Source organism: Octopus bimaculoides, chromosome Z (genome assembly GCF_046866305.1).
Source record: "Octopus bimaculoides isolate indiv1 chromosome Z, ASM4686630v1, whole genome shotgun sequence".
NCBI lineage: Eukaryota > Metazoa > Mollusca > Cephalopoda > Octopoda > Octopodidae > Octopus > Octopus bimaculoides.
Genome location: NC_142944.1, coordinates 9,233,323 through 9,247,689, shown reverse-complemented (window position 1 = coordinate 9,247,689; position 14,367 = coordinate 9,233,323). Strand labels below are relative to the sequence as shown.

General features: G+C 38.3%; 1 protein-coding gene across 2 annotated transcripts in view; it reads right to left on the bottom strand.

The window, feature by feature from the left end:
* Positions 1-247: 247 nt before the first annotated feature.
* Positions 248-14,367, bottom strand: part of LOC106870605 (centrosomal protein of 104 kDa) — a 298,564-nt gene continuing 284,444 nt past the window's right edge. The window contains exons 24-27 of one of the 2 annotated variants that reach the window (XM_052973736.2): positions 10,474-10,582; positions 5,284-5,422; positions 3,994-4,149; positions 248-477 (exon numbers count right to left, since the gene is read on the bottom strand). In XM_052973736.2, coding sequence (XP_052829696.1) covers positions 389-477; positions 3,994-4,149; positions 5,284-5,422; positions 10,474-10,582 — 493 coding nt within the window. In that variant the 3' untranslated portion in view covers positions 248-388. Of the gene's footprint in view, positions 478-3,993; positions 4,150-5,283; positions 5,423-10,473; positions 10,583-14,367 lie in introns of those variants that run through there. The other variant, XR_016244818.1, reaches the window with a different exon arrangement.

The window sequence follows — 14,367 nt, the reverse complement described above, 5'->3', positions numbered from 1 at the left end:
CTAATCTAAAACACAAAAAACAAAAAATTGTCCTATATACTTAAAATATTGGATATAACATAAAAATATTGGATGCAACATGGTCTTATTAAACACTGAGAAGAATTAGATATGATGTGGCTTTTTAAGGTAGTCTAAATATTCAATATACTTGGAAATCTTGTTATTTGTCTACTATCAAGTTTATAGTAAAAATAAAGTAAAAGATAAGTTTTTGAAAATAAAGATAATATTGTTAAATACATTAATACATTAAGCAGACAGTGGTTATTTTTTTTTTCCCCATTCTTTGTGTGTTTATGTGTATGTATATGTGATGAGATGAGACTTTATGGAACGTCTATCGAATGAATTTTTATTTGATGGTCAATGGCCCAGAGATTCATGTTTAGACATGTCCACCTCTGAACTGTTTTCCTCCCACAGGTTTTGATATGTTTCTCTTCTCTTTGGCCCTGTTAGTCACCAGAGGGCGGTCTGCAAATAAGAGAAACAAAAAGTGACAATGAGATAATGAATTACCGAACAAGGATGCACATGCGTGCACACGTTAAAGGAGACTGGTGATTGCAGATGCACACAAGCCTCAGGGGAAAAACAAATTTAGTGTAAAGAAGATAACAAAAGAAAACAGAATCTAATATCTACTGAATGTTTGTATGTCAAAGTAATAAAGACACAAAATAAATATGGACGACCTGCTGAATAAGACAAGAGTTACAACCAAGAAAGTCTTGTTTATAGACTAGCATCATGTCAAGCAGGATGGTGGTTTATTATTAACTGGTATTAGAAGCAGTGAGGTAGCAGAATAGTTACCATGCTGGATAAAATGCTTAGTGGCTTAGTGTTTATGAGTTCAAACTCCACCAAGGTCAACTTTGCTTTCCATCCTTTCCGGATTGATGGAATGAGTCCCAGTCAATCACTGGAGTTGATGTAATTGATCAATACCTTCCTCTAAAACTGTCAGTCTCTTGTCAAAATGTGAAAGCAGTATCAATTGATACATTATTTACATTATTTACATTTGACAGATATTTGTCCTCATCTTGTTTGTTGTTAACACATTTCAGCTGATATATTCCCCAGCCTTCATCAGGTGTCCTGGGAAAATTTCGAACCTGGGTTCCCATTCCTAAGGTATTTTTCAATGTTGTTGTTGTTGTTATTATTATTACTATTATTATTATTATTATTATTCAGGTCACTGCCTGGAATTGAACTCAGAATCTTGGGGTTAGTAGCCCACGCTCTTAACCACTAATAATAACAACAACAACAATAATAACATCGAAAAAATTTCTCCAAGACACCTGATGAAGGCTGGAGGGTATATCAACCGAAATGTTGTATTAACAACAAACAAAATGAGGACAAATATCCGTCTAATGTAAACAATATAAATAATGTACATAATTCCTCATCTCTTAAACATAGAACTGTATATTATCAATTGATATTAAAGATTGTGGAATGGCAGATTTTGTTACGTTGTCCTACTCAGAACATAACGAGCCCAAAGAAATACTAACCAATCTATAAATGCGTTTGAGTATCGTATCTCCCTCTCTACTTTCACTTTCATTTTCAAGCGAAACTTGCAAAAGTCAGTGAGAGCTCTAATAAAGTGGAAAGTCTGAGTTCTCAGACCAGCCATTCGAACTTGTCCACCACACACCTCTTTTTTTTATTATAAACACCAGACAGAGGGAAACTGTCTTCCTTGTCCATTTAAAAGAGGGCAATAAGGAGGTCATCAGAATGGACTCTGGTGATAGCCAGATTTGTTCCACTCATGACTGCTACTGCTGCTGCTGCTGCTACTTAGCATTAATCTATGATGAGGGTGATGATGATGATGATGTTGATGATGTTAATGATAATGAGGGTGATGGTGGTGATGATGATGATGATGATGGTAATGATGATGGTGATGACGATGATGATGATGATGATGATGAAGAGGAGGAGGAGGAGGATGGTGATGATGATGATGAAGGTGATGGTGTTGATGATGATGATGGTGATGATGATGATGAGGGTGATGGCGATGATGGTGATGATGATGATGATGGTGATGATGATGGCAGCAATGATGATGACGATGATGACGATGATGATGATGATGATGATGATGATAGTGACGATGATGATGATGATGATGATAGTGACGATGGTGATGATGATGACGACGACGATGATGATGATGATAGTGATGATGATGATGATGATGATGACGATGACAATGACGATGATGATGATGATGATGTAGCTGGTGCTACCACTAATGTCAATGCTGAGGATCATTCCAGCTCTACCGAATCTGCTAAAACAATAATACCCTGCATTCTTCAGGAGGTGATTCACAAAATTCATGGAGAAAAAAGAGGGCCACCAAATACTAATTTACTTTTAATTATATAACATAACAACAATGCAGTGAAGACATAAATATTTCAAATTAAATAATTAATCATTCATTATATCATATGATAATATAAATTTATTTTTAGTTGATTTAGATTTTTAGATTGTCTTATAAAAAAAGTTTTAAAAATTTATAAATTCTTTGATGGTACCATCATGTTTCCAGTGAAGAACTGCCCATGTGCATACATCAGCCCACAGCCGCCCACCTTATTACTATTCATCGAATGTGCTAGTTCAGACATGCCCTCTGCCCCCAGCAGGGAACTTGCCCTTCTTTGATGCAGAACTGTGGGCTGGGAGAGGGCCCCATGGCAGACCCCACACCAGATGTGATTAACAAAGATCTCAAGAGGCTTGACATCGTCTTGGAGGATGTAGAGGTGGGGCTGGTATGGGACCACAACCAATAGGAGTCACTGGTAGACCTGGTCAGCTCTATGTATTGTACAATGACACCTCTGGAACCAACCTGAGACGACCCAGTTCCATCAAGCACGGGCATGAGTGAGAGAGCTTATTAGGTGTGCCCTGGTTGCTGATATGAAGATATGTCCCGATGATGAGGAAGTGATGGTGATGATGATGATGATGATGATGATGATGATGATGATGATGATGATGATGATGATGATGATGATGGTGGTGGTGGTGGTGGTGGTGATGATGATGATGATGATGATGACAATGCCACTTGCAGAGATTCTGAGACAGTGAACAGGTGTGGTTTCCATTTGTAAGACCACATAAAAAGCACCCGTTACACTCTATGGAATGGTTGGTGTTAGGAAGAGCATCCAGCTGTAGAAAACCATGCCACATCACACTGGAGTCTGGTGCAGCTCCCCAGCTTGCCAGCTCTGGTCAAACTGACCAACCCATACCAACATGGAGAACAGACATTAAACGATGATGATAATAATGATGATGATAATGATGGTGATGATGATGATGATGATGATGATGATGATGATGATGATGATGATGATGCAATTCTTTGATTAGTGAATTATAAACCTCACCACTGACCGCTCAAAATTTGTAATAGACCACTGGTGGTCAGTGTACAAGGACCACAATGTGCATCAGTATACTACATGACATACTTAACGAATTTGAAATGCACACAAAATACTGCCTGACTGGCATGTAAAAAGCAACCATTTGAGCATGGTTGATGCTAGTGCCACCTGACTGGCATCCATACCAGTGGCACATAAAAACCATCATTTGAGTGTGGTCAATGCCAGTGCTGCCTGACTGGCTCCTGTGACGGGGACATATAAAAAGCACCATTCATGCGTGGTTGATGCCAGTACTGCCTGACTGGCCCTCGTGCTGGTGGCATGTGAAAAGCACCCACTACACTCTTGGAGTGGTTGGCGTTAGGAAGGGCATCCAGCTGTAAAAACTCTGTCAGATTAAATTCGAGCCTGGTGCAGCCTCCTGGCTTACCAGTTCTCAGCCAAACTGGCCAACCAATGCCAGCATGGAAAGCAGATGTTAAACAACAATGATGAATGCAACAAGAATGCAGGAATAAAAGAACAAAGCTGCCCTTACTTGAGATATTCGATTGCTGTTTTGTCGGAGGCAAATGCAACCTAGGGTTGTTTTTACACCCATTTACTCTTCCGGTTAAGTGGTCTTTCCATCCTTCATCTCCAGGATTTATCTTCATGTGACACAGGGGACAATGTGTGTCATTTATGTCCACGGCTACATAAAATATAGGCATAAGAAGAAGAAAAAAACCGATAATTTATGATACACATAATGTATTCTTTAATGGTTTTCTAATCCTTACACTTTGACATCATTAATAGTGGTGGTGGTGGTGGTGGACAAACACAGACACAAAGACACACACCCATATGTGCATGTGTGTGTGCATGTGTGTGTGTGTGTGTGTGTGTGTGTGTGTGTGCATCTTTCTATATATATATATATATATATATATATTTGAGCATGGCCATTGCCAGTACCGCCTGACTGACCCTCGTGCCGGTGGCACATAAAAGCTCCCACTACACTCTCTGAGTGGATGGCATTAGGAAGGGCATCCAGCTGTAGAAACTCTGCCAAATCAGATTGGAGCCTGGTGCAGCCTTCTGGTTCGCCAATCCTCAGTCAAATCGTCCAACCCATGCCAGCATGGAAAGCGGATGTTAAACGATGATGATGATGATGATGATGATATCTATATATATAAACGATGATGATGATGATGATAGATATATGTACAAAAGGGTAAAGACCCCACTTCGGTCAAGAATGACCATAATATTGCATGTAGAAAGTTACCAACAAAAGCACAATTCTGGGCATGGTTGTTTATGGAAGGCCAGTAGTCACCCATGCGTACCAGCCTCTCCTCTCCACGCCACTGGTGTTGTCCAAGAGGAAGGCAAAAGCAGATACAGTTTGGCACCAGTGACGTTCCAACTCATTTCTACAGCTGAGTGAAATAGAATAAAGTGTCATGCTCAAGAACACAACACACAACCTGGTCCAGGAAATGAATTCACTACCTCATGACTGGGAGCCCAACGCTCTAACTACTGAGCCATATGCCTTCACACACACACACACACACACACACACACACACACACACATGCAACAGGCTTCTTTCAGTTTCCATCTACCAAATCCACTCACAAGGTTTTGATCGGCCTGAGGCTGTAGTAGAAGACACTCTCCCAAGGTATCGCACAGTGGGACTGAACCCAGAACCACATGGTTGGGAACCATGTTGTTGGGAAGCAAACTTCTTATCACACACTCATGAAACATAACAGGAAGAAGGTGGAATGGTTAAAATATTAATGCATAATTCAACTCTTAGACACACCTCTGCATAATCGTTCACTGATGTGGCTGTCGTAGACATCTTTTAACACTGCCTCCTGGCAACGTGGACAATTCCGATAGTTGTCCATAGCATCACATTCGGTGAGCAGGTGCTTCTTATACGTTGATATTTCCAAAACCTGTGAAATAAAGAGAGAGAGAGAAAAAAGCAAAAAGATTATGTAAATAATAGAAATTTTAAAAATATATTTTTGATTTGTGGGAAAAGTTTTATTTTTCTATCTCTTTTTCCTTCTTTTTTCTTTTTTAAATTATTCTTTTGTTTGTAGCAGGAAAGAAAAAAAATTAATTTAGAGATTTTAGTGTCCGGGAGATATTGATTCGTCTTCAACTGACTCGGGACAGTATTTATAGGAAAGGACTTTGATTATTTTGCCCAACATATGTACCACCCAGATGGATAGAAGAAATTCCCAAAGTTAAGGTTAAAGTCAAAGGAATTAACTGAGATATCTTGTAGTTGATTCTTTTTGTTCTTTTACTGATTTTAGGTATTGGACTGTGGCCACGCTGGAGCAGTGATTTTAAAGGATTTCAGTTTATCAGTTTCAAAATTTTGGTACAAGGCCAGAAATTTTGAGGGATAATATTGACCCCAGTGCATAACTGGTACTTATTTTATCAACCCCAAAAGGATGAAAGTCAAAGCTGACCTCAGCTAGAATTTGAACTCAGAACATAAAAAAAAGAAATAACACTAAGCATTTTTGTCTGGCACAGAAATGATTCTGACTGCTTGCTGCCTTTTTGGAGTCAATATATTGATTACAATGCATAATTTCTGTCTGGTATTTGTTTTATCATTATCAAATTGCTAAATTGCTACATAGATATAAAAGCATACATCTTGACACAGCAACAGACAAAAGTACCAACAAACACACACACACACACACACACACACACACACACACACACACACACACACAGAGAGAAGCATATGTTTTACCAAATTCCTCTTAGAAGGTATTAGTTAAATGAATGTGACAGTAAAAAGATGGTCACGCAAGACACTGTATAGTGGGATTGTGATTTCAATGCATACATACATGCATGCATGTATGTATATATATATATATATATATATATATATATATATATATATATATATATATATATATGTGTGTGTGTATGTATGTATGTATGTATGTATGTATGCATGCATGTATGTATATATGTATGTATGTGATAGATTATCTTGTCGTGAATGACAAACGAAGGTTCAGTAAAATAAAGCGTTAATCGTGTTCTGTGGACACAAATGTATTCCTTGAGTCCTGTTGGTGCCATGCAAACCTTTTGGTAACTGGAACAAGTTGAGGACTCAGTTTACTTGAGTGTTTGGGGATCATTTACTGTGGGTTCTCTTGAGTACAGCCTGCTTTGCTCTGTACCACAACGACAGGTAAGGTTTCCATTTAGAGGAGCAGCGTTTTGCCAGTGTGCCTTCATGTTTGCATGAAGTTGGCCTCAGTGTTGGAATCGATTTTGCTCAAATTTTCGAACAGAGGAGAAGCAGGACTGGCACCAAGTCCTGTGTTCTGATGCTTTGTTTTCCCAGGAAGAAAAGAAAATGTTACATCGTTTCATATTGTCTTTCAGTTTGTTTTTGAAGTGCAAAAGTGACCCTCCAACTGACCTTCTTGTTGGAGATTGGCCAAAGAGAAGTTGCTTTGGAATTCTTATATCGCTCATGCGTGAGAGATGACCTGGCCATCTAAGTTGTATTTTGATGAGGATGGCTTCAATACCTGATATGTTGCATTTTGTCAGTACCTCACTGTTGAAGATAGTACGCAAGCATAATATATGTAAAGCATCAAGCTGGTTGATGTGCTTTTGGTAGAGATTCCATTGTGTATGTGTGTGTGTGTGTATGTATATATATATATATGTATAATTGTTAAAGAGGTCAACAAACTTTAAGGCAAGGCAAACATCTCAAGTCATATGCATTATTATTATTGGAAAAAATAATAATAATTCGTACGACCTGAGATGTTTGCCTTGCCTTAAAGTTTGTTGACCTCTTTAACAATTATATATCTGCTAGATCGGAAATCTGCAATGGCTCCATAAGTACTATCTCGGATACAACCTTGGAGCCCCAGTAATCCATTACAGCACTTACCTAGTATACCTATTCCTTTAGATCACCTGTAAACTAAACCCCCATATTTTGTATATATGTGTATATATATATGTATATGTGTGTGTGTGTATATATATACATATATATATATATATATATATACACACACATATATATATAAATATATATATATATATATATATATATATATATATATATATATATATATATATATATATATATATATATGTGTATATATGTATGTATATGTATATGAGAGCCTGTGTGAGTGCATGTGAATGTTTACATCTCTTTGTCTTGATATTACATGATTCTTACTGTCATACAAAGCATTATTGTCATTCATTTAGAATATTCTGGCAAGAACATGTCTGACCATAGAGAAATGTTACTTTGCTTGCAAACAGGTGAGGCTTGATGAAAACAAAGAGGTACCTCGCTGTAGAAAACCTACCTCAACGAATGCCGAATGGACCATGCAAAACAAGGAAAATTGGAAGCAAAAACAATGATGATGATGATGATGATGGTGATGATGATAGCAACAACGATAATGGTGGTAGTGATGATGATGATGATGATGATGATAACGATCATAATGATGATATATTTACACACACACACACACACACACACACACACACACACACACACTTCATAAATCTGAAGTTTATTAAAATGCACTTTATAACTTGAACATTTCATGACCATACTGGCGGTGGTGGTGGTGGTGGTGGTGGTGGTGGTGGTTATGATGATGATGATTTCATTGAGTAATCTAAATGATGATGGTGATGATGATGATGATGATGATGATGGTAATGATGATGATGATGATGATGATGATGATGATCACCATCATCATCATCATCATCATCACGATCATCATCATCAAAATATTTAATTGATGGGAACTAGAAACATCATTCAATGAAACTCGTTAATATCTTTTCTTTTAAATTTTCCTAAATGAAATGCATCAATATTTTTTTGCTTTTTAACTAATTCCACCACACTACCACCACCACCACCACCACTACCACCACCACCACCACCACCACCACCACCACCACCAAACAAACGAGTTATCAATATTTTTTCATAAATCGATCTAACTATTCAATAAGCATAGATAAACCAGTTTTACATCCATTTTTGCTTTTCTTTTTGTTTTTCAACCATTATAAAAATGTCTTCAACAGCAGTCTTGTTTAAATTTGTTGTTGCTGTTGTTGTTGTTGTTGTAACTGCTATAGCTGATCTTCAATGTTCTGTGAAGCATGATTAATCTGCTGCTTGCAGATCATTTTTTTTTACCTTCTGTTTTTTCCATTTTTCTAATAATTTTTAGATTTCTTATTTTTTTTCTTGAAATATAATGAAATATAGAAATAATCTGGTTATGGACTATATGCTAATCAAATTGCATATTATATCTAAACTATCTTTTAAACTATTTGGTTTAACATGTATTGGCAGCGTTGTCATTATCATTATATATATATTATATAACTATATATATATATATGGAGACAAGGGTGTATGAAAAGTTCCTGGCTTTAAGAGTATCGTGAAAGACCTGGTTGGAGACCCAACCTTCTGAGTTCTTTTACAGGGCTTAGAAAGACTGAAGGACTGCTGCAATAGGTGTGTGAATCTGAGAAGGGGAATATGTTGAATAAAATCCTAATTAACTGATTCTCCTGTTTTTTCTTTTACCTGAAGCCAGCGACTTTCCAGCACCCCCTCATATGTATGTATGTATATATAGATTGGAGCCTGGTGTTGCCATCCGGTTTCACCAGTCCTCAGTCAAATCGTCCAACCCATGCTAGCATGGAAAGCGGACGTTAAACGATGATGATGATGATGATGATATATATATATATATATATGTGTACATAGAATGTGTGTATGTATGTGTTTGTGCATGTGTCTGTGTGTGTCTGAATGTTCCAAGATTTTATACATTTGTTTCTAATTACTAACCAATATTCAGCAGAATATGAATCAATTTTGAAGAGCTGAATGATAGATATCAATAATATTGGGTACAGAAAAGAGGAAAAAAAGAAAAAAAAAGAGAATTGTTGAAATTAGGACGGAAGCTTCCTGAAAGTTGACTGATTTGTTCAATGTGGTGGCCAAATCTCATCCCATTATTTTAACTGAGGATCTGTCTAATGTTATAAAAAATGTATTTGGAATACAGGTACAACTCATTTTTGCCAGCTGAGTGAACTCGAGATACATGAAATAAAGTTTCTTGCCCAAGGACGCAGCATGCTGCCAGGAATCGAACACGTGACCTTACAATCCTAACACTATCAATCCTAAGCACTCTAACCACTAAGCTATGCGTCTTCATCATCATCACCATCATTATCATCATCATCTAATGTCCTTTTTTCTATGCTGGCATGGGTTGGATAGTCTGCAGGAGCTGACCAGCTGAAGGGCTGTTCAGGCTCCATGTCTGTTTTGGCAGGGTTTCAACAGCTGGATGCCCTTCCTAATGCCAACCATTTTAAAGAGTGTACTAAGTGTTTTCTATGCTGCACCGTCACAGATGCTTTTTACATGGCACCAGCACCTCCAAGCCTGCAAGATTAGGGATGCTCAGCTGGAGAGGGTTACAGGGAATGAGCTTGTATGCAAGGGCAACCATGCTTTTACTTAGCTTGGTGTGTTTTCTCAAGCACAACAAACTGCGAGGGGTCTCAATCCCCTGTCATCCCCTCTGTGAGTCCCAGCATCAGTAGATCCTTTCATACCACTTTGTCCCACGTCTTCCTTGGTCTACCCCTTCCACATGTCCCTGCTACAATTACAGACTGGCACCTCTTAATGCAACTGTTTTTATAAATACACATTACATGGACATCCCATGTATATTCTGAGAAACAGATGAAATATTTATTTTCATGGCTATAGTACATTTGTCATAGCTCTGTCTTTGGTGGGATGGGGTGGGGGCAACTAAAGAATAACAACAATAACATGATAATAAGCCCCCCCCCCCCAAATGTGTGTGTTACAAAAATACTGCTCACAAACCTGTTTACAATTACCACAGCGTTTCAACATGGGGCAATGTTTCCAATAATGAAGATCAAGTCCCTTTTCATCAAATGATTTGTCTTTCTCACCACAGAAAATACAGGTGCTGTTAAAAGAAGAAAAGAAAACAAGAAAATTATTAGTATTCAAACTGAAAGGAATGATAGCAGTGAGAAAAACAGTAAAGTTCTAGACTCTAGAATGGTGGCTCTCAACAGGGATCCATATGATCCTTAAGGGTCCATATGATCCTTAAGGCTCCATATAAGATTTTGTTGTTCCCTGGACTGACTCCTGTGCAGGTGGCACGTAAAATACACCATTTTGAGTGTGGCTGTTGCCAGTATCACCTGACTGGCCTTCGTATGGGTGACACATAAAAGCACCTACTACACTCTCGGAGTGGTTGGCGTTAGGAAGGGCATCCAGCTGTAGAAACTCTGCCAAATCAGATTGGAACCTGGTGTAGCCATCTGGTTTCACCAGTCCTCAGTGAAATCGTCCAACCCATGCTAGCATGGAAAGCGGACGTTAAACGATGATGATGATGATGATGAAATTTGTTGCACTTCTACAAATCACAAAATATTTTAACATTTTATTTTATACAATTCCTAATAATTATCATTATTTAATGTCTATTAGAGAATGCGTGAGCGAAGACTATGCGCCCTCCATTGTCAGTTAAAGTTTAGACAGTGTCACATGACAACTTGCTGGGGCTGCCTGCTGGAGCCTAGCAGCAGGAAATTTAGACTGTCACATGACAACTTGTTGGGGCTGCCTGCTGGAGCCTAGCAGCAGGAAATTTAGACTGTCACGTGACAACTTGTTGGGGCTGCCTGCTGGAGCCTAGCAGCAGGAAATTTAGACTGTCACATGACAACTTGTTGGTGCTGCCTACTGGAGCCTAGCAGCAGGTATTTAAAGGGAAATTTGACAAGACAGTCATTCGGCCGCTGACACTCGTTGATGCTGCATCGAAGAGATCAGGGAACAGAAGAAAGAAGACATGCACTCAACACCAGAGCTGAAGACACCTCCGAAAGGGGGGGGGGCGCCACGTCAAAACGGTAGAGGAGTAGGGGGTCGAAACCGGACGTGATTCCTCCTGATGATGTCTTGAGCACACTAGATCCTATAAAGGAGCTGTTGTGGTAGCAGACCACGAAACATGGTTGAAATTCCTTCCCTTCCTGATGACGGTTATTAGGAATCGTATAAAAAAGAAAAAACAAATGGCTTTGAGGGTCCAGCAAAGAAAAATAGGAACCAAAGGGGCCCATAAGGAAAAATATGGTTGAGAAACACTGCTCTAGACCAGGGGTTTTCAAACTTTTTGACTTGTGGACCCCTTTATATTTCAGGCTTTACCTTAGGGACACCCTTGTAAACGCTTATGAAATTTATACATAAATATTTGCTTAAAATAACATATATTTTTACATTTGTTTATTTAACAGTATTTAACAAATAGGTTTATTGTCAATTAAAAGATTTCGATAAAAAACATATATAAAATCAAATTGCCCATAAAAAGTATTTGCTGTCCACGGACCCCCTGTAGTCCACAGACCACAGTTTGAAAACCCCTGCTCTAGACTATATGCTGGATGCTATTTAGTTTTAAAATTCTTCAATGTTCTAAAAATTCAATTCACATCATTATAATGGGGATGGAACAGAGTCGACTCAGCCATTTCTTCCAATGAATCTTTTTTTCTTTTATTCTTTTATTTGTTTCAGTCAGTTGACTGCAGCCATGCTGGAGCACTGCCTTTAGTCGAGTAAATTGACCCCAGGACTTATTCTTTGTAAGCCTAATACTTATTTTATCGGTCTCTTTTGACGAACTGTTAAGTTATGGGGATGTAAATACACCAACATTGTTTGTCAAGTGATGTTGGTGGGGGGAAGGAACAAACACAGACACACAAAGATACACACATATATATATATATATATATATGACGGGTCCTTTCAGTTTCTTATTTCTTTATTGCCCACAAGGGGCTAAACACAGAGGGGATAAACAAGGACAGAAAAAGGGATTAAGTCGATTACATCGACCCCAGTGCGTAAGTGGTACTTATTTAATCGACCCCAAAAGGGTGAAAGGCAAAGTCGACCTTGGCAGAATTTGAACTCAGAACGTAGTGGCAGATGAAATACCGCTAAGCATTTCGCCCGGTGTGCTACCGATTCTGCCAGCTTGCCACCTTTCAGTTTCGGTCTACCAAATCCACTCACAATGCTTTGATCGGTCCAAGACTATAGTAGAAGACATTTGCCCAAGGTGCCACGCAGTGGGATTGAACCTGGAACCATGTGGTTGAAGGCGGCGAGCTGGCAGAAACGTTAGCACGGCGGGCGAAATGCTTAGCGGTATTTCATCTGCTGTTACGTTCTGAGTTCAAATTCCGCCGAGGTCAACTTTGCCTTTCATCCTTTCGGGGTCGATAAATTAAGTACCAGTTACGCACTGGGGTCGATATAATCGACTTAATCCGTTTGTCTGTCCTTGTTTGTCCCCTCTGTGTGTGGCTCCTTGTGGGCAGTAAAGAAATAGGTAAGCAAGCTACTTACCACACAGCCACTTCTGTGCCTATATATATATATATATATATATATATATATATATATATATATATATATATATATATATATATATATATATATATATATATATATATATATATATATATATATATATATACATATATATATATATATATATATATATATGTGTGTGTGTATATATATATATATATATGTGTGTGTGTATATATATATATATATATATATATATACACACACACACACATATATATATATATATATATATATACACACACACATATATATATATATATATATATATATATATACACACACACACACACACACATATATATATATATATATATATATAGGCACAGAAGTGGCTGTGTGGTAAGTGGGTTGCTTACCAACCACATGGTTCCAGGTTCAATCCCACTGCGTGGCACCTTGGGCAAATGTCTTCTACTATAGTCTTGGACCAATCAAAGCATTGTGAGTGGATTTGGTAGACAGAAATTGAAAGGCGGCGAGCTGGCAGAAACGTTAGCACATATCTTTTTTGGCTTTATCTACCAAGCTACTGTCTATTCAGATATCTGATCCCTCTGTTGGATATATCCATCAGAGGGATCAGATATCTGAATAGACAGTAGCTTGGTAGATAAAGCCAAAAAAAATATGAAGACCAGGATAGCTCCCAGCCCACCAGTAATCACCACTGAGATGCTTAAAAGATTTGGCAGTATGGGTTATGGTCTTGTCACTCGTATAGCCATCATTTTGTACACAAGGGAGTGGAGTCATACCCAATGGATGGTGTAATAGCACCATAGTCAAGTGCTACAAAGTCAAAGGTGATGCTTTAGACAGAAATAATTACAGAGGTATCAAACTGTTGGATCAGGTAATGAAAGTTACAGAGAGGATCATAGCCCAACAAATTAGGAAAAGAGTTAGGCAAGATGAGATGTAGTTTGGTTTTGTGCCAGGGAGATGCACCACTGATGCGACATTCCTGGTAAGGTAGCTGCTGGAGAAGTACCTAGTAAAAAATAAACTTCTGTACCTTGCTTTTGTTGACATAGTGAAAGCTTTTGACAAGGTCCCTTGCTCCCTTATCTGGCAGTCATTGCAGAAACTAGTAATCCTGTCAGTAAGGTGAGAGTTGACAATGAATTCAGGGTACAAGCAGGGGGTTCACCAAGGATCAGTTCTCATCCCCATCTTGTTCATCATAGTCCTCCAAGCAATAACAGAGGAATTTAAGTCAAGCTGCCCTTGGGAGCTCCTTTATACTCATAATCTTGTTCTTATAGCTGAATTACTCCT